Consider the following 20,134-nt stretch of genomic DNA (forward strand, 5'->3'; position numbering starts at 1 on the left):
CGAAATGTTCCAGAACAATCTCACCAAGATTACCAGATAAGATACGTACACATCGCTATCGGCCTTCGGCATGATGAGATACCGACCTAGCAATTGTTAGCTCACGTGACTGAGTTGGAGTTGTTCTCCAACTCAAGGTCGCGAGTCATCCATCCAAGAAATGAGAATATGATCTCCACTATGGCATTCCACTTCTTCAATCAAGCAACCACGAAAGACTGGACATAAACCCAATATTAACATTTAAGTAGCTTCTAATGACAATACTGACACAGGGCGCGGCCTTTATGGCGCAGCATTAGACGCGCACGTCCACGGCTTCGTCAGCGACTCGGTCGCGATCGCCTCAATGGACGCCCACAGGCCAAGCACGCAAATGAGGAAGCCCGTAAGGAACAACATAACGTTGGCAGCGAACTTGCAAGTCTGCTTGCCGTCCTTGAACCAGTTGCCATAGTGCATCCACAGCCAGAAGATACCGGGCAGGCCGTACGAGAACCACGAGGCGAAGAGCGCGCAGATGAGGCCCAGCAGCGAGTTGAAGACGGGGATGGACTCGGCGATGACCATGGAGAGGGCCCAGATGCACACGACGATGCCGGTCCAGGCGATGGTCGAGATCTTGGTGCGGCGGATCATGTGCTTGGTGTTGCGGAACATGCGCGAGAAGATGTACTTGGCGGCGACGTGGCCGTAGATGACGCCGGCGATGACGATGGTCGGGATGGCGATGCCCCAGATGGCCTTGCGCATGGTCTTGGAGCCGGCGGCGGAGAGGGCGGGCGAGGGCACGTCCGGGCCGACGAAGACGTAGATGACGATGGCGGCGAGGAGGTACAGGGTCGTGTCAGCGATCTGGAGGAGGGCGAGGGCCTTGGGCCAGTCCTCGGGCTTCTTGAACTCGCCAATGACGGAGAAGAAGCAGGAGTGGGAAGCTGTGATATGGTTTGTTAGCATGCTGTTCGGTGTTTTGCGACAGAGAGTGGGTTGGTGACTTACAGAACGCGATGGCGATGTTGGTCACGGCGAGGAAAGCACCGGTGAAGCCCAGCTGGCGGGTGACTTCGATGCTTCCGGATCCGATGGGGCGCTCGGCGGCGACATCACCAAGAGTGATCAACATGGCCAGGGTGATGGAGATGCAGGCTAATTCGCGAGGTTAGCAAAAGTGGTTCTTGCGCGACACAAAATGCGACGGGGAATAGACTCACAAGCCATGGACATCCAACTGGTGTACTTGAGTGTTCTCGGGAAGTTGAGGACAGCGAAGACGGCCAGACCGACGACAGCCCATACGATGGTGCAGGTGGACGAGTTGGTCAAGGTGTTCATGCAGATGGTCCAGGTCAACAAATGGCTACCCATGACAAAAACCTGGAAAATGACCTGCGCCCAACCAAAGACCTCCTGGAACACGCGGCCCATACCGATAGACTTGCCGATAACCTCGACAGCGTCGCCAAAGTTCTGCACGAAGGGGTATTCCTTGCGGAACTCGGCCAAGACCAGACCGGAATACGTTGAGAGGAAGCTCATGACGAGAATGAGGATGATACCCGGCACAAGACCGACAGTCGCGAGAACGGAAGGCAGCGATAGAATACCCAGGGAGACGGTCTCGGCGATCAGGACGATGCCACCTTGCCTGCGGTCAAGAGTCAGTAATGATGTTCAGATTTGCTGCGACTCGGTTCAAATTTCGGCCTCAACATACCACCAGGTGAGAGTCTTGTAGTCGATGAGCTCGCCATCCTCGCCGGCGAGCACACTGTTGTCCTCCGCCGGGGGCGCGTAGGCCGGCGCGGCGTCGTTTCCGACATCCTTCTTCGTTGGCTGTTCCATCTCGGGGTTGCTGCTGACCTCTGTCGCGTTGCCCATATTTGTTCCTTCTAGGTGGTGAGAGCCTGGATAGCTCGCTGGTTGATATTAAGGTTTCGAAGAGTCTTGTCGGCCGTCCGGGTTGTTATTGACTGACACCTGTTCCCACGTCACAAAAGTCGAGATCCGTCGACTCTGTCTTGGCAAGAGGGAAGAGATTCAAGGTGTGGTCAGAGGAAAGGAAAAAAGAAACCACGGACGTCTGGGGAAACCGCTATTAAGCCAAAGAAGAACCAATTCCACCGGAAACCCTTTCCTATGACTCCCACCCCCGAATCCAGGACCGCAGATTCTTGATATAATCCACCATGCGCGCCGCGATCGGCCTCTCTCGCTGAAAAAGCAACGAGGCAAAATGTCATATGAGGCATCTGCCGAGGCGATCTCGGCGCGTCCGGTTTACGTTTTCTGGTCCTCACACGCGCCAGAGACAGAGACTGAGGACCTTCACGGACGGGGGGTGGGCGCGCGGGCGGGATGGGCGCTGCAAACGGCCCTTTGCGCCTGCACTGACTCGGTCCCGCAACTCCAGTCCGGCCCACTCGGGCGTGGCGATTTGACGACCTGGACCCTCTGTCTGCCAGGGCTGGAGCCTCATGTTCCAACGGAAGCCTTCCGCAACTTCTCTCGTGGAAACTGAAAGCTTGGTCAGCTTCACAAAGTGAGGCCATCATCAGGTTATTCACGAGTTGCTGCATCTGCGGTCTCGGACATGGCTGCTCTACATGGCTTCATCAGCAGTTGATGATTCTTGTTGAGTTCCTGTTGACTCACAGCTAACATGAGCTACCCCAACTTTTCCAAAAAGTCAATCGCCTGATCCGAAAGTCCCCCCAAAAATGCCAATGCAGCATTGACCACAGCATTGACCATGAGAAAAAACTGTCAAATACGCCTCATAAAACTTTTCAGGTGCGCATTACGGTTGCAGGTCCACCAGTTGGCTAATGTTTACGCTATAATATCCACTTGGCACTACTTTTACTAATGTTGACGTCCCAGTTGGTTTTTGTGCCCCAATTTCCCCTTTCAAATTTTCGGCCCTTTTTCCCCGCGTGGTTCCCGTCCCACCGTCATGCGCGTTGCGGTCCCGACCGCCGGTCCTGGGTTGAGCCAAACTTGCGCACTGCCGGTGGTGCGGGAGATATTCTGGTTTCCCATCAAATTCTGCTGTTCATCCTGCGCCGGCCGTCTTCTAGAATCTCGCAGCCTTTCTTTTGCAGATAAACTTTGGAGCGAACGCTTGGGGTGCAGAAGTCTGGCGGGGAACGGTGATCGGCCGACGCAACGTTCCATGTTCGGCATTGCATGTTGTTCTCATTATGCAATGTAGATACACGTTTCTGTTGAAAATCGCATGGTTTCTCGTAAAAGTGTCGCTGCCTTGTGAACCCCTATCCTGCTTGCCCCAGATCTCAGACGATCCCCGCAATCTGTCAGTAAGATGCGTGGCTGGGAGGGTATTTCCCCGTGATCGTTGACACTTGGGTCGTGCTCTGTCCCTTCCCTCTATTTTCCCTGCATTGATAGATGGGGAAATCCTTCGCTATTACGAGAAACTTTAGGAGCACGGGGAAGCGGTGCAGCTGACCCAGCTCGGACAGGCTCGTCATTGCTCTCATCTTATGTAAAATTGTCATGTATGCGTGTTGAGCTGCAAAAGCCCTTTGTTTTGGATTCCCTTCCCCATCGTCTTTTGATTTTGAGAAGCCCAGTGAAATGCAAAGACCTAAGACCACCCATACTCTTTCCGGGTCAGACCTTTAGAAGTCCGTTCCGGCTGAGACATATCAGGAGTTGGTCACACGCAGGTACTCAAGAGAAACACGGAGTTGCCCTCTCGTCCTGAGGGAAACCGCGGTCTCGGCTTGACATGAGGCTTTTCTTGTCTTTCATGTGAACCGAGCTAAACTTATTCAATTAGGAAGGTTGCATGCAAAGAAGTAGAGCCGAGACCATTTGACATCGGTCCCAAGCGTTAACACTTCCCTTTCAGCATCTTGAATGTAACAGTTCTTTGGGCCGAGGCTCGTTCGGAATTGCAGGCCACGCGTCAATCCTTTGGGATTCTCAAGAAGAAGATGGCTTCGATTATAAGGTATGAAAACAAGTGATCTGTTCTCACTCAATTCTCCAGTTGTTCCAGATACTTCCACACGACGTTTCATGCATCAAAGAGTACCTATATAGCGGTATTTCGCGTGTTAATAAAACACGTGCTCATTATGCCATGCCAGTAGTTGTTAATAATTGCCTAAGATATGCGTTAATATCGAGGGATAGGGTAATAAGAAGGTACAGAGCAAGTCTAGATAACTCAGCCTAAAATAGAGGGACATATAGCGGCATTATCAAGCTGAGAAGCTAACACTTGAGATATCTTAGTCGTGGTTAAAGTTGCTCCCGCTAGCCGAGTCTCCTATTTTCATACCAAATGAGGCTTCTCGATCACAACACTCTACATTGCAGATAGCAGTAGCTCAGGTGTACACAGCAGGCAATTATCGTCTATTTTGGAGGTGGCTGGAATTTCATCATCATTCCGCGTAACCCCTTTCGGTCCTCGGCGATTGATCTACGCACTACATAATAAAACCCTTGTGGTCCTCTAGACTCAGGGCAGTCTATAGCGTACGAAACGCATCTCACATTTTCCAGTAAAGGTTCCCGATAAGAGCACATGAAATGCCACTCTTCTCTATTCTGCACTTGTTACCTTCCAATTCTTGCCCTAAACATCTTGCAAAGCCTCTTAGCCTCATAAGTAGTTGCCAGGCTAGTGCACGCTCACTGTCGCCGGTTAGACGAAACCAGCAACCCAAACATCCATAGACCTAATACCTTTCAGACCCCCTTGCACACCCTTCAAACTCGCCTCGCACGCATCCCGCGATGCAAGAACCACAGCTCGCTCCCTCTCATCGCTCACATGCTCCTCCACCTCCCTTTCGAAATCTGAACTAAGGCAAGCACCGACTTCCCACTGCCCGTCCAACAGGCTCTCGCCACATTGCACCAGGGCCTCAGTCTCTAACTGCCACCCGGCAGCCAGAGCCAGCTCCGTCAGCCTGTTGGGCCCCAGCACCGTGCGCACGTTGGACTCGCTATCCTTTTTGCGACACTCCAACGCCGCCTGGGTGAGGGCAGCTAACACATGAGGCTGCGCAGAGGGGTCCGTCGCAACTAAAGACCACTCCGCCAGAAGTAGACGCTTGCTGTGCTGCTTGAGAGCCCGAAAGGTGGAGATAATGACTGAGGGGGAAGCGAAGTACCACAGGCAGTGGGCGAGCACTGTTGCGTCAAATGCTTTGCTTTCACTGGTGGAAGAGAGGGAGGAGAGGTAGTCCAGGGGCGCTTGCTGGACCCAGGTAATCCGGCTACCTAAAGGGCCTTGAGAGATGTGACCCTGTGCTTGGCCCAGAGTGTATGGAGCGCCTGTAGGACACATACGTCAGCTGAAATATGAGGCAGAAGACCAATGTAAACGAAGGACTGACCATAATCCAGCTCAGCCGGATCGACCGCAACCACGGCCCCTTCCTCGCCCACGGCAGAGGCAATAACAGTCGTGCAGTCACCCTGGCCGCATCCCAGTTCCAGAACCCTGGAGCCGGCAGGAATGTTCCAGTGCTGCAGGACTGCCAGGCGATGAACGGTCTGAGAGTGCTGGATGTTGAAGTGTTTGGCATCGTGTAAGGAGACACGGGCGATGGAGGCGGCGTCGAGTTGGGTGGACATATTGAACGAGATGGGGGTTCGATCACGAAACGGCTAGGTTGAGAAAACTTGGGAAAGGTATGGATGCTGACCATCTTATAGAGATAGGCTTTGTGGTTCGCCTTGTTGGTGCTTACATGTAAGAACATCCACTCTGTGCCGCAGCGCGACATAGATAAGCGCTGCCCTGCTACCCCGCCTTTATAAAACAATGACATCTCGCCGCAGTCACTGAGTAGCGTCTCCTTATCAACTCGAACGCAAAGTTTGGCAAAATATCAATCTGCTTGAAGATTATATGACATGCCGGACTTTGACTTGTGTTATATCGCCTTTGACTATGAGGTCCTCCACACGCGCCGAGGTCTTTGGTGACGGTTGCCAGGAGATTGCACATGCGTTGGCGCCGGCGGGAGGGACTGGAAATCGCGTGATTGTCGAGTACTTCTGTTCTGTCAGCCATTGGAAGGGACGGAGAAGCAGTTAATCAAGCACCGAATGCGCACCTCGACAGCAACATAGACCTGAACCATGACCCCGTACGGCATTCCTGAACTTCCGGCTTACTCGTGAAATTCTACCCGGCCAGGCGTGGTGATAGACCTTGGGAGGTGGAAGCATTTTCGCCGCCCTGTCCAGTCCCATCCTTGCGTCGCCATAGGGGATGCCCTCGAGTTCAAAGTCAGACAAGGGATAAGCCTGGTGTTCTAATAGTGTAATGGGAAGAAGGGCGAAATTCGCAGCTGATAGAAGAGATACTACGAAGGAGAGGTATAGTATGAGCTTGGGCAGTTGCGGGGGCTTGAATGGCGATGCCGATGTCACGCTATTCTTCATCGACATCTCCAACAACGCGATCCACTTCCCGAGTAACTTCCATCGGCTGAAGCCCGGAGGGGTCTGGATCAACCTTAAACGTACGTTTAATGTCCTAAAAACACCAGAGCCTGATAAATTTCCTTGCCATTGGTTTCACAGTCGAACTGGAGCTGACGTCGCCTACCCAGCGCTGATAGGGGGGCACCCACACTGCTCTCCAGCTCTCCGCCGAGAAAGTGCCCCAGCTGTCAGATCCGACGTAGACCATGCGTCAAAAAGAGCGTCAACGGCCTGTATGCCGATCAGCCAGGCATGGTGCTGAAGTTGACTTATAGTGAGTACTCGCCGTTTCAATGTGACTCGCGAGGAAAAGCCGTCTCTGCTGATGGGATGAGTAGTCACGTAATTCTGGACAGCGACGAAGAGGGTGTAAGTGCGCTGTGTGGTTAATCTTTGCTTCTAATGAGTTATGTCTTGAGTCACAACCCAAGACTCGCCGCTTTGACAACGACAGACAGCAACAGGAAGGACTTCTCCCGCCTCACCACGTTTTCCATGAAGAAGACTCACAAACCGCCTCAGACTAACAGAATTTTGGAGACGTCCATCCAGGACCGCATTTGCGATTGTCATGTTTGATGTATTTAACCGTCGCCGGGGCCGAGGTGTTTCGGTGGTATCTATCTAAACCTTTGTCCCGCATCCTGCTTGATCCCTCCATATTTCCGTTGCGTTATATACATTAATATTACATATAAAATAGTTTGTGCGCGCCTCATTTCATGGGCGTGATGATGAGTACAATCCATTCAACCTTCTCCTCAACATTTTTCAATGGTGTCCAATAGGTAGTGAGCTTCTCCATCTTTCCAGCGTCGCCGACGAGACTTGCAAACCCAGACCTGCTGACAGGCCTCCCGGGCTTCTTCGAACTTCCATCGGAGTCGTCCTTCGAGGACCTACCCCCACCGAGACCAATGAGACTGCCCTTGCGGGCGAGGTACCCGCCTCCCAGCATAACGTCCAACGTGGCGGTCTTGCCGTCCCGAATCACGCGCTCGCGCACCGTGTTCTTGAAACTCTTTGTGACGGACGGCGAGTCAGCCAGCTCGGACAGCACTGTGAAGATGTCCCGGTGCGTGATGCTGTCAGCAACAGGCCCCAGACCGAGGACATCGAGTGCCGCGGCAGAGCAGTAAGCGACGCTCAGTTGAGGCGCTTTCCGCTTGCTCGGGTCGGCTGGCAATGACGACGAGCGTGGCGGGAATCCAGACGGACCCTCCGTGTTTTGAAGAACAATGAAGCGGCTGTACGCCTCGTAAACGGTTTCTACCTGAGAGCCAAGAGAGAGGCGTTCTTCTGAGCCAACGGTAAGGAGTTGCTCAAGTCCGAGCCCCACTCCCTGCGACGGTGACGCGTTTTCCTGGTTGTTGTTGCCGCTGTTGTTGTGCGTGGCATGCTTTCGGAATGGTTGAAAGAGGCTTTTCTTGGGTCCTTTGTTGTGGAGACTATCCCTGTTGCGGAGGCTTGTCCGACGTTCCGTCTTGCGGTCACGGCTGCTAGTTCGGCTCATCCTCCGGCTGCTTCGAGATTCCCGACCCGAGTTGTCGTCTTTCGGTGTTTCGTCCAGCGCCGGACCAAAGTTGAGGGCCCGGACGAGGTCCTTGTAGCCGGTGACATGGTCTGAAACGTCAACCTGTCCTCCGAGGTAGTAGCGGACTTTTCCGGAGGAATCTGTGAGCGGGCAGGTGAAGAGCAAGTTCCAGAAAGGGGTTCCGTCGCGGCGATAGTTGAGGATTAGTTCTAGTGATTCCTCCTCTCGCACCACAGCCTCGCGAATTCTCTTGATGGTGTCCTGGTCGGTAAGGCCACCTTGGAGGAATCTGCAGTTCCGTGGCAGAGCCTCAATCTTAGAAAAGCCGGTGAGCGAAACAAAAGCGTCCGATGCGGCGACGATGGGATTCTCGGGATTCAAAGCATCGGTGAGACAGAAAGACTCGCCAAGGCCGGGATACCTGGGACCACGGGTGCCCGACAACGAAGCTGAAGTGCAGAGAGCCAGCTGATGCTTGACATAGGCAGGGAAAATGGAGCGCGCAACTCTCTGTTCTACACAGCGCTTGGATTCTCCAAAGAGTGAGTCGAGGCCGGGCAACACGCATCCAGTCAGTTGCTTCATGTCTGCGTTGAGTGACTTGCTGACGGTGGATGGCAGGTTGGCCGGCGTTGGCATTGATGAAGCCTGCTTTCCAAACTGCGCCAAGCAACGGGAATACTCCTGGACTCGGAGGAGGAACTCGATATCGGGACCACTTCCGCGGCTCGAGGCGAAGTGGAAAAATCGTTGTGACGTCTGCGCATTGCCGAGAATCATCTGGAAAACTTCGCGGCCCAAGAAGTCAGGGATAGGCAGCGTCTCGGTTGGCTCCGCTTCCATCACGGGCGGTCCGAAGCTCCGGCGCAAACTCGTGGAGATACTGTCGAGGCTTGTCCATGTACCGGGGCCAAACGTTGGCGATCTCGGGGAGCCATCGGGGTTGTAGTCGGTGTAACGGCGGAAAGCGTCTTCGTTTGTGTGTAATGTCAAGCCGGAGTTGCTTCTCAAACGGAGGGACATCTTGCTGGGTCGGACACTGCGGGGGGTCGCGGGCGGCGAGAAAGTCATGGTAGGGACTGGTAAACACGAAGAGGGCGGCGGGGTAATCTTCATGTTCGGGTCCATCAGGCCCTTTGGGCTGTGGTTGTAATCATTGTCGTACGGTGGCGTCACCGGCGATCTCCTGGACATAGAAGACATGTTGTTACTGTAATTTGATAGTAATGAGCGTCTGCAAATGAGTGTGTAGTGATTGTAATAGCCGTCTGGCAGGCTGGGCCGAAAGAAAGGAAAAGAAAAGAAGAAAAGAAGATGAGATTAAAGAAGATTGGTTTCCAAGTAGATCAAAATCAGACGTTGGACAAAGGCCTACCGTTGCATCATACCTTGAGTAAAGAAACAGAGTGACGGACGCCAATACCACATGCCACCACGGAGCAAGAGTGGTTGTTCCTCTGGAGATGGAAAAGACGGCGGTCCCAGATGCTTATAGAAGAGGCAGCAGTGGGCAGATCCTGACTCGCACAGGCAGACTTCTCTTTGGTGTTGTGGCAGGCTTGTCAAACGCCATGGCAAGTAGGATGTCTTAGGGCGGCGCCACGAACTTGCGGGGAAAAGTCGAGCACGCTGTACCCCGTAGCTCGCCCAGGAACAAACGGACACGACAGACGGCGTCCGCTCAGCGGCCCTGGGTATTTCCCACAGTGAACGTTGATCTCGGGAGATGCATGAACGCTCGCAGTATGCCGGTATAAGGCGCGAGAAGCGTCGATCAATGGCATGTCGGCAGGGCAGGTGCAGGTAGGAACGGGGACGCATTGCCTGCCTTGTCGATTCAAGGGCCAGGCTAAGCATCGGCCTGTCGCTCCAGGCTCCGGCACCAGGGGTGCTGCTATTGCCAGCTGCGCCTGGTAAAAAAAGCAATAGGCCGTGCGTCATGGTTGGTTCGTCGAGCTGATGGTGGCGGCGTCGAGAAGTCGTTATCCCGGGCCTCTTTTTGGGACGAGTGCTTTGTGTTGGCGCTAAGATAAACAGAGGGATTGGCAACCATGCCATCTGAAGTCTGGCGGGGATGACGGAGAGCAGCGAGGACGACCGAGACGAGCAGGGTTGACCAGGGAATTTTGGACCACATGGTAGGCGATCTCCCGCCATTGCGTGACGATGGAGTAGCACGGGGCCCTATTTCGAGCGTGGCCGACACACCCAGACCGCCTGGTTGGGACGCCTGTCCCTGTCGTGGGCTTGATATGAAGGGGTTCGACGCCGTTGCGACGCTTTGGCCGGTGGCGGCGATGGCGGCGGTGGAATGTCGCATGCTGCAGCCGGTGGGCACATTGGCACAAGAGATTGAGTGGGTGCGGATTTGGCGACGCGCAGAAAGCGGCGGTCAACAGGCAACGAGGCAGTCATGCTGAGAACAAGGCAGGCCATGCAGGCGGTGTTGGGATTGTCCCTGACAGTATCCGTACCGAGGACCATACGGACACGCGAACGGGGGGCAATGATTTGGCCAGGCGGATGGGAATAGGGCGGGATCCCGTGCCGGCGTTTCATCATGATGAATGTTTCGGCTGCCATCGACATGTCGCAGATGCAATGGGACATGTCGCTTCTTGGAGACGAACGGCTGGAACCCGTCACGGAATAGTCTGGTTGTTGGGGGCGGCGTCATTCTCGGCCGGGAGAAAACGGTGCCCGCGAGACGGCTCCATTTGGTTGCGAGGTGACTCCGAGATGGCCTTCGTAGTTCGTGGTGGTGCGGGTGATTGGTGGTGGTGTGGCCCGGTGACCGTCGCGGCTAGAACAGAACGGCGGTCGCTTCGAACGAGGAGCTCCAGGATGGGGGAACGGGAGATGGAGACGAAGACGTAGACGAAGCGCCAAAAACGAATAGAAGAGCTAGAGACGGCTGTGCGTTTGGCTTTTGGGCCCGGGGTGTATCAGGTCTTGGTCCTCCCGGCTGACTGCCTCGCTCATTTGGGGGCCGTCTTCAGGTGTGAAGCGATCGACAAACAGTCCGGCCTGCTCTGATGGAAGTCTGGCGAGAGGTCCATGCTGGCGATGTTGACGAAGACGGCGATTTTAGGGAAGAATGGAAGATGAGGATCATTCGTCTGGTCCGGGCGGGAGACACGATCAGACGGTGCTTGCAGGGATCGCAGCTGCAGGAAGACGGGAAGCCAGGTTCGGACGAAAGAGGCGGCGGTCTGTGTAATCGCGCTAGATGTCGTTTTTTAGGTGCCTTTTTCTACTGTGCAGTCGAATGGCCATCGGAGTGATTGTTGGTGTGGTGGTGGTGGAGGTGTTGGACTTAGTGGTGAGGAGGGGAGAAAATTGGGGAAAGCGCGGCACAGTCCAGAAACCTCGCCACACATGGCAAGCCACACTGTCCTCGTAGGGCGAAGGGCTGGGCCTTCCTGCCAACGCCTCAAACAGTCTCTCTTTCTCATCCGTCAAGCCTCACCGGTAGACACCACATCCACACCTCTGCGCAACGCCCGCCGTTAAGCCGTTGATGCCTCGTCTGTTTCCGTCGAGACACCAAATGGCATTTTCAGGAATGCAAGAAAAGCAATTCTGTCACAAAGTTTAATCCTTTGGATGGGCAATGGCTGAACATCAGTCACTACAGACAGGGCTTGAAAGCGCCCATCATCCACCGCCTGGCACCGGTGAGATTGTGGGGAACCCCTGCGTCAATCAGTGGATACTGTGCGAGACTGCGTGCTCCTGAGTCCCGACTAGCAGTCCCATTCTTGGGGGAAAGGTCTAGGGCTGGATGACTTGTACGCAGGACATAGCTAAATGCTGCATCTGCCACGCTCTAGATGGAGAATGGGGACCGGAGATCAATGTATTCAATCATTGATGGTAGAAACATGCACTTTTCGTCACCATGGACTTATACTAGTCAATAAATACACATTGGAGCGTCATTCAAGGTCCACTCATTAGTCGGTCCCACGGAGGAAGCTCCGTCGAGCGAAAACATGGCAACCATTTCCCATTCAAGAAACCTGTAGACCACGAACTCACCAGTTTCAACTCAGTTCTGCTCCCGGACATGAGCTCAGATCACAGAGTGCTCATCAGCCCCGGGACCTAACAAAAGCTCTCCATCATTGAGGACCGGGACCAGGCCATCGGTGTGCCGCCATGCCATCAGCCCGGGCCTCACGAAAGCACGTTCTCCTCAACACACCTCACGAGACCATTCATAACAGTGTCATTGACCTTCAGTCACAACTACCGGACTTGACAGCTTCATTTATGTCAGCTGACGCTAGCCACACACAAACTCAATCCGGTCTGGAGATCTATATTTCTTATTACGAAATCAAATAAACATACGGTGGGTGATAGACGTCAGCTGATTCAATTTTAATGGGGTAATCACGTAGGATTTCTATTTGCACGACAAAGCACTTCTGTCTTGACAGCATCTTTGATCAATCTTCAAAATACACCTCTGCTGGGAAATCCTCCCCATAGCGCCGATGGCTACATTGGCGATCCGGACATTCTCTTATCGGCAACCTGCGCCGTTTGCAAAATGATGAAGAATGATGTAGTAGTGCAGAAACGCTCGTCCCTTCTGCATCTTGAAAGATTCTGCATAATATGGTCGATGAGGTCTGAACACTTGAACAAGTACTTGCAGCTTGTAAAATACCTTTTTTTTCTCCGAAATAATTAACCAATGTTTTCCCCACAAACCATTGATGGGGAAGGAAAGTAAGTATGCCAAGTATGGGGTCCTTTGCTGCGAACATCCTCATGAAATAAATTGACAACTGACTTTGTCTTTGAAGACTGAGATCCGTGCAAAACTCCCTACAAATTGATAAACTTCTAGTCTATTTTAGGAGTATTGTCAAATACTCAAGACACCCGCAAGCTTCACCTCATATTCACCCAAATACCAAAAATGCAGGCCCAATCTGAGGAGGTCCAAGCTTCCGTGGTGCCATGCCGCCTTACATAATCTGTGAGCTGTGTGACCGACCGCTGGAGTCAGGCGGAGCCGTGCTGTAGGTATCCTGCCCATGATTGCGGCCCCTATTGTCGTCAGTCGCCGCCTGGAAAGCCTGACTGCCCTCCGGGGCGGAACCTAAACTTCCCGACCCTTGATCGACGACGAGACGTCTTCCTTCCTTCCACGTCCTCACTTGCCCAAGCCATCGCCTACCCCGCGGTCTCAATTGGCCTCAATCTCCCGCCTCCCAGGCCTCCGGATGGTATCGAATGCCCTTCGCAATCACAGAGTCCGAGCCAGACTACCCCACCTAGGCTCGCCGACGGGTGTCCGTCGCCGCCGCCGCCAGCATGGACGCTAGCCCCGAGCGAGATTGGGCCAAGGCTCTGGAGGAGGTCCACGCGAAGACCTTCTCGGCGTACCTCTCGCTTCGCCAACATGCCGTGAACGACGACTCGCAGCCGCTTCGAGATGTCGTCACTACTCTCAGGCTGCTTGTCGGTGCGACGCAGAGCCTGGCATTGCTTGTTGAGGAGCTCCGCATGCGAGAGCTGGACTTCCTGTTCGACGGACCGAAACCTGGTCGCAACCTGCTTGACACATTGGATGGCACTTTGAGCGACTTGAACCAGGCTCATCAAGGGGGAAATATTGACGAAAAAATCCTTGTCAAGCTTCGCGCTATTTTCAGTGGCCTCAGAACAGCGGCAGCTACCGACCACCACCTTGACTTCGAGCTCTGCTTATCCACCATTGGCTCCTCATCTGTCGTAGAACAAGGGCCTCAGCCTGCGCTGTCTACATTGAATGATCCCCACCATCATGACAGCTCCTACAACGATGCTCTAGCATGTGTCGAGCAGATCTGCGGCCCCGATGTTCAGCTAGCCAAGCCAGGTGAATACTACGTGTACAAGGCGAAGCTGGCGGAGAGAGATGTGGAACGGCCATCCTATGGCACGTACGCGCTGAGACTGCCAGAGCTTGTCGAGAAGCACTGGGGAAGTATTCGCCGAGACGAGAGTATTACTCCCGAAACGGCACAGTATGCCTTTCAATCCGATTTCAAGCACCTTTTCGCTCCAAAACTGAAGTCAGGGAACTTTGAGAACTGGGTTCTCGAATACGCGCGCCAACAGTGGCCCGAACGATTTGATCCCACGTCCCCGAACTTCTCGACGAAACCTCTTGTGCGTTTGATGTCACAAGTTTCCGACCCTTCGCTTCGTCCTATTCACGTCGCAGCTGCGTTGGGCATGGCCGAAGTTTGCCGGTGGCTGATATCTGCCGACCCAGAGTCTGTCCGAATGAGGAGCCCCTGGGGAACACCGTTCTACTGCGCCTTACTTGGTCCCAATGCTTTCCTCGGACGCGTGGCAGATCCAGTGGAGCTCTTAGCAGACATGCGCACTCCGGTCAATCAAAATGGGACCCTTGCCGTTCTCCAAAATGCCGGTGGCGCATTGAAAGGGACTTATTCTTCAATCATTGGCCCAAGTCAAGATGAGCCTGTGTCTCTGGCTACCTTGGCATTTCTTGTGTGCAACTTTCTTCAGTCACCAGAGAAATTTCTCAACATCATGGACCACAATCCCGACGTCTCTTTCTTCGACGACCGTTTCCTGACATTGTTTCGCTCAAGTCGCTCAGAGAGATCAACACTGAAAAATTGGCCAATCCCATTTCCCCCGATCTATCATAATTTCCTCGGTAGTGTTCTACCGGTAATCCTGGACAGAGCCGTCATCAACTATGACAGCTACAACGAAATGTCAATGCTAGCCACGGGTGTATATGAAATGGTTGGCTTTTTCGATCTTGAACCGGAATATCTCCAGCGAGCCTCTTCACTTCTGGACGTGACCCCCAAGGCTTACACTACGCTCGTTCGGGAGGCAGTCCAGGATCGTGAGGTGGACGTTGTTCGAAGGCTCACCGAAGATCCGCGCTGGGACCCAAACGCCTTCCTACACAAGGAGTTACCGTCTTTGCACCCGACCGGTGATTCTTCTGACGTTCTGGATAAGGGAACATCCATTTTACATTGGGCCGTGGAATCCGATGACCTGGCTTTGACCCACCTCATACTGAACTCTGGATCGAATGTCCACGTCCGGAACCCAAGGAATCAAACACCATTGTTGTTGTCTGAATCTCCCGATGTCTTCAACCTTCTCCTAAGTCATGGAGCACAAACGACTGATACTGATGAGGACGGGAGAAACATATGGCACGTTGCAGCGGCGAACTCTGACATTGATCTGATCAATTGCCTTCTCGAGAACGACGAGAATCAGGATCAGAATCTGAGGGCAAGGATGCGTGGGGGACAGACTCCAATTGCTCAAGGCATCATCTACCCATTCAAGCAGATGATTAAAGGCCCCAAGTCGTCACCAAAACCACCATTCGCTGCCTTGCATCTCCTCAAGTGGTGCAAGAAAGACCCGGTTTATCTTCGCAGCCCGAAGTCTCTGCTATTTCTAGCAGCCGAATGGGGCTCTGAACCTTTGGCGTCAAGCCTGCTCGAGTTTGGTGCGGACCCCAATGCTGTCGATGACCACGGCCGGTCTGTGCTACATTATTTGAATGCATCTGCAACACCAGAGCTTGTACGGACGCTCAAGAAGGGTTGCAAAGCGCCGGCTCTAGACAATCGTGGACTGTCACCAGCGGAAACGATATTTGCCGCTTTCAATCTCGAAAAGGGTGGGCGTCTCTCGAAAAAAGCCCGGAACCACCCAGCGTACTCTGAGCCGCTCAAAGCTTCAGCGTACGAATGTCTCCTCACGCGAGATGTTCTCGTCTCGCGTAATGCATCTGGGGCTGGCCTCTGGGAACGCTTCGTGACGACGGTGATCGCCGAGTGGAGCCCTCGCTGGCCAGAGGGGTTGGATGCTGGACCGTCTATCCTGACGGCACTCAATGCTCTAGTCAAGATGTGGGCACTAGCCGACTACGAAACCTCCACGCAAAGTTCGGCGCTGTTTCCCATCCTTTACACTTGGATTGAAGGCTTACCAACTCATTCCGAGGTTCCGCCATGGATGGGGGATGTCTTTGGCTGTATCTTGAAGGCGTCAGTTTTCAAAGATTCTCTGAAGGCTTCCCCCGAAGCGATCACGTTGCTCAAGGCTTGCATACAGCAAGGCAGAGGCGACCTCCTGCCTAAGCTTCTAAAAGCGGGTATCTCTGTCCATGAAAGGGTAGGTGGTACTTCAGCGCTTGAAGTGGCGTGTCAGGGTGAAGAAACATCTCGTTGCAATCTTGAGATGTTCGAGAATGTATTATCTCACGCGGAAGTAGAAAGGCTCAATGAGGTCGAAGAGGGAGGGACCAGCTTGTTAGAATGTCTGTTGGAAGACTTGGTATCATCACGAGATAAGAAGCTATCCTGCCTGTTGGATTATGGATGCGACCCAAATGCCGGCGTTGGAGTCCGTGGCACCCCTATTGTTCTGAACTACATCTCGGGCAACCAGATCGATGGTGCCAGGACGCTTCTCAGACACGGTGCAGACCCTTCAGCTACCGATACATCCGGTAGAGACTCGGCACTTACAGCGGTATCAGTTGGGTCCCTCCGTCTTGTCGTATGCCTGAAGAACTTTTATTATGCGGATATCTATTGGGCTAGAACGTGTACTTCCCAATTCGAGGTAAAATCTGTTGCCGGGTCTAAGCGTACCATCATCTCAAACACTTTCAACGCCCTACACATTGCCTCGATCGGCGGCCACGAGGCTATTGTGGACTTTTACGTCAAGGAACTCAGACTCTCAACCAATGTAGCGACGTTGCATGAGCGATGGACACCTCTCCACTGTGCCGCCCTCGGCGGCTCGACATCCTGCATGCGAGTACTCATCGAACACGGTGCGGACCCTACGAGAGAAGATTACCAAGGCCGGACACCGCTCATGATCGCCGTTGAGGCCGGCGATACCGAGGCCGTGCGCTTGTTGCTGAAGCCTTGCTCGGCGAAGATGGCGATCGAAAAGCCTTTCTTGCGTGCTCTTGAAATTGGTTACGGAGTTTTGCTTGTGCTATTCGCCCCTTACTTGACGACACTCCTTCCTCGTCTCACACAAACACCAGACGAAGATCAGGCGCCCCGGGGCCACCTAGCTGGGGCCATTCTTGAAGCACTGATCACAGCGGGAGACAAGGCAGCATGGAAGACCAGCGAAAGAGTCTTGGAGTATCTGGATCCTGCAGCCTTGAACGACATCAGGTTGCCCTGCGGAGAATGCTCCCCTGTCGTGTTCGCACTCAGGTCGGGCTGCTACAGGACCTGTCTTCGCCTTCTACAACATGGCATGAGACCAGAAGTCATCACTAAGCAGTGTCCTCGTCATCTCCACGCACCACCCTCATTTGCGCATGAGAACTTTCACCCATGCACTGTCTTACACTTGGCTGTACATCGCCTGTCTGAGAAGGGATCTCCCAAGCGGCACATACACGAAATTGTCCAATTTCTCCTTCTTCACACCGACTGGTATCAACACCCGATAAGTCCGATACACTATGCTGTCACTTGCAGGAATGGGGCTGCAAATGCGACATTGCTGGCCATTCTGACGCACCTGAAAATGTACTCCTCCAGATACCAAGATATGGTGCCGGAAGGCCAGTTTCGGATCACTGACCGAACGAACCCAGACCGCGCCTGGGCGCACAATCAGCAAAAGGTTCTCTCCCACTTTTCCAACCAACGTATTTCCTCCGATGCGTTTTCGCCGGAATTCCAAAAGGGCGATTCCCCGCTGCTCCTGGCAATTAGGGCGAAATCATCGACATCCATGCAAATCATCCAGATACTGGTGACGCACGGCGCCGATCTGTCCGATGGCAACGCTACAACCCCACTCCACGAAGCGGCCGGCAACAACTTTGTCGAGGCTGTCGAATATCTTTTACAGGTTGGGGCCAACTGCAGCCTTCGGGACGCAGATGGCTTTACTCCTTTGATGGTCGCCGTTGCTGAAGGAAATCTTGACACAGCGAAGGTACTCGTCAGTCACGGTGCCAGCATACACGTGCGGGATGCACATGGCACGGGGCTACTGGGTATTGGTGCAAAGTCCAAGAATCCGGCCGTCTTGCAATGGCTGCTCGGTGTTGGGCTAGATCCGTATGAACCGGATCAGCAGAATCTGACGGCGCTCCACCACGCACTCTGTAATGTTCATCTCTCCAGCTTCGTTTTGAACTACGGCTTTGACCTTTCAAATATCGTACGAGGCGGCGGCAATGACTTCTTGGCTGAATTATTCACCCAGACAAGGGCGTCAGAGAGCCTTGCCAAGCTACTGAAGCGGCTTCCAACAGAGGAGAGGTTGGCTTTGGTCAATCTTTCTCTGGGAGACCCCTTCACGCCTCTTTGCCGCGCGGTTGTGGAAAACAACTTGTCTCATGCCCGTGTGCTCCTGGAATATGGCGGAAGACTTGACGAAGAAGGAGCGTCTGAGGGATCTGCGTTGATGCTGGCGTGCTCATTCGGACGGCCGGACTTTGTAAAGATGCTCGTCCATCTCGGCGCCAGCATTTCGTACACGGCTCCCCTTGCCGAGGGGCAACCTATCTTCAGAAACGCCTTGGCATCAGCAGAGCCATTCCCTGAGCTTGTGAGATGGCTTCTCGTGGAGAGGCATATATCGCAGCGCAGACTCGGGGATATTGTCCCCGAGGTGATGGATGTTGATGGAGACGTGAAGCCATGGGCTGGCGTTTGCATTACGGAATACGACGTTTCGGGGACAGGGATTCTTGTTGCTCGTGCGGCGAGGGAGTCGAGCTTGGATTATGTCAAAAGGCTTGAGGGCGTGCGGAGAGGACTTAGGGGTACGGTCTTGAGGGTTGTCCAGCTGGAACACTAGAATGATAGAGCCAGGTATATTTCTCAGTAGATTTAGCATCCGCTAACTTCTGGTGCAAGGGGTTGTGTCAAGGAGGACCTCATGAGAGAGACGTAATTGGAAATCATAAAAGATCAGGATTGGTAATGCGATCATGAATATCCCTCAAAGTACCTCTTGATGAGCAGTGTTTCAATCTCGGAATATTTGGCGATGAAAGATCCCGTGAATTTGATTGGTAATTCAGAGCCACGATCATAGTTAGTGTAAGTCTCCGAGAAAGTCTTCATTAGCAATCATTTTGTTGCATCCCCTGTATAAAATGGATTACAATCATTCTCACTTTAAGCTCTTAGTCCTCCTCATCACCTACCGCCCCAATCCCTTCCTGCAACCCTTCTCACCGGCACACCCACCACAATGGCCAACATCACCCTCTACAACGCCTCCATCCCCCAGTTCAAAACCGGCCTTACCGTCCTCTCCCGCATCCTCACCAAAGCAGCCCTCCACTTCCCCAACTCCCCCGACTCCATCCTAACCGCCACGCTCATCGAGCTTTATCCACGTCTCTGCTTTATATTCAATTTTCGCCTTTCCCACAAATGATGGCAGTACGCGCTGTTGAGCGCGTCAACAACCAACAGAAAGCTTCTGGCTATAACATTCAACAACTATGGACATCGGATAAGCACAAGTTACCGGAACAACTGTCTGCTATCAGTACCATAATCGTCGACATTGACGGAATTCTGCTGTGTGAGACCGCTTCGGTTTGTGCTTATTCTATCGACAAATGTGTGGTGGACATACCAAGGCTTACCGATCATGAGGAGCGTCAAAGCCAGCGCCAATACACAAATGGCTCTTTTCTATCTGACGTTGGGGTCAGATCTATACTCTCAGAGACACTCATCATAACATCTACGGCTGATAAGACTCTGGTACCTGAGAGGACTCCGAGTGTAGGAGGTGGCGCCTACGTACATCCCAAGTTGGCCATTGAGACACCCATCCTTCATTTCGCAGAAAACGAGGTCAAAAGTCTCAAAATCGACAACATGTTAAAAGATTTCAAAATTATTCGCTACCTCCCTTTTGACTCAGCTAAACGGCGATTTTACTCTATGGCCGTAGCCGAACTCCCAAGCGGCCAATTTAGAGTTTACGTCAAGAGTGATCCTCAGACGGTAATTGACAGATGTCAATACGCAGTCCGGCGCACATGGGATTCTAAGCGCAACAGAAATGAGTCTTGCATACCTTTCTCACCGCCATACAGGG

At 53.3% G+C, this 20,134-nt stretch overlaps 4 protein-coding genes across 4 annotated transcripts; 2 read left to right on the top strand and 2 right to left on the bottom strand.

The window, feature by feature from the left end:
• Positions 1–285: 285 nt before the first annotated feature.
• On the bottom strand, positions 286–1,878 carry mtr-12 (N amino acid transport system protein; the record flags this gene model as incomplete). Its single annotated transcript, XM_037323319.1, has 4 exons — positions 286–935; positions 1,000–1,146; positions 1,212–1,645; positions 1,715–1,878. 4 exons carry the CDS (start codon positions 1,876–1,878, stop codon positions 286–288), a joined length of 1,395 nt encoding a protein of 464 aa, XP_037177598.1.
• Positions 1,879–4,678: 2,800 nt separating this feature from the next.
• ustM-1 (Methyltransferase ustM) lies at positions 4,679–5,616 on the bottom strand (the record flags this gene model as incomplete). Its single annotated transcript, XM_037323320.1, has 2 exons — positions 4,679–5,313; positions 5,376–5,616. 2 exons carry the CDS (start codon positions 5,614–5,616, stop codon positions 4,679–4,681), a joined length of 876 nt encoding a protein of 291 aa, XP_037177595.1.
• A 7,723-nt stretch (positions 5,617–13,339) lies between these two features.
• ANK2-1 (Ankyrin-2) lies at positions 13,340–18,871 on the top strand (the record flags this gene model as incomplete). The annotated part of the gene is made up of 2 exons (XM_037323321.1): positions 13,340–17,223; positions 17,536–18,871. 2 exons carry the CDS (start codon positions 13,340–13,342, stop codon positions 18,869–18,871), a joined length of 5,220 nt encoding a protein of 1,739 aa, XP_037177596.1.
• Positions 18,872–19,270: 399 nt separating this feature from the next.
• On the top strand, positions 19,271–19,784 carry CGCA056_v008074 (uncharacterized protein; the record flags this gene model as incomplete). Its single annotated transcript, XM_037323322.1, has 3 exons — positions 19,271–19,418; positions 19,466–19,623; positions 19,743–19,784. The coding sequence occupies 3 exons, from the start codon at positions 19,271–19,273 to the stop codon at positions 19,782–19,784; spliced, it is 348 nt and encodes a 115-aa protein (XP_037177593.1).
• Between the last annotated feature and the right edge of the window lie 350 nt (positions 19,785–20,134).

The sequence above is a fragment of the Colletotrichum aenigma genome (assembly GCF_013390185.1).
Source record: "Colletotrichum aenigma strain Cg56 chromosome Unknown KSG_Cg56_contig05, whole genome shotgun sequence".
Classification (NCBI taxonomy): Eukaryota; Fungi; Ascomycota; class Sordariomycetes; order Glomerellales; family Glomerellaceae; genus Colletotrichum; species Colletotrichum aenigma.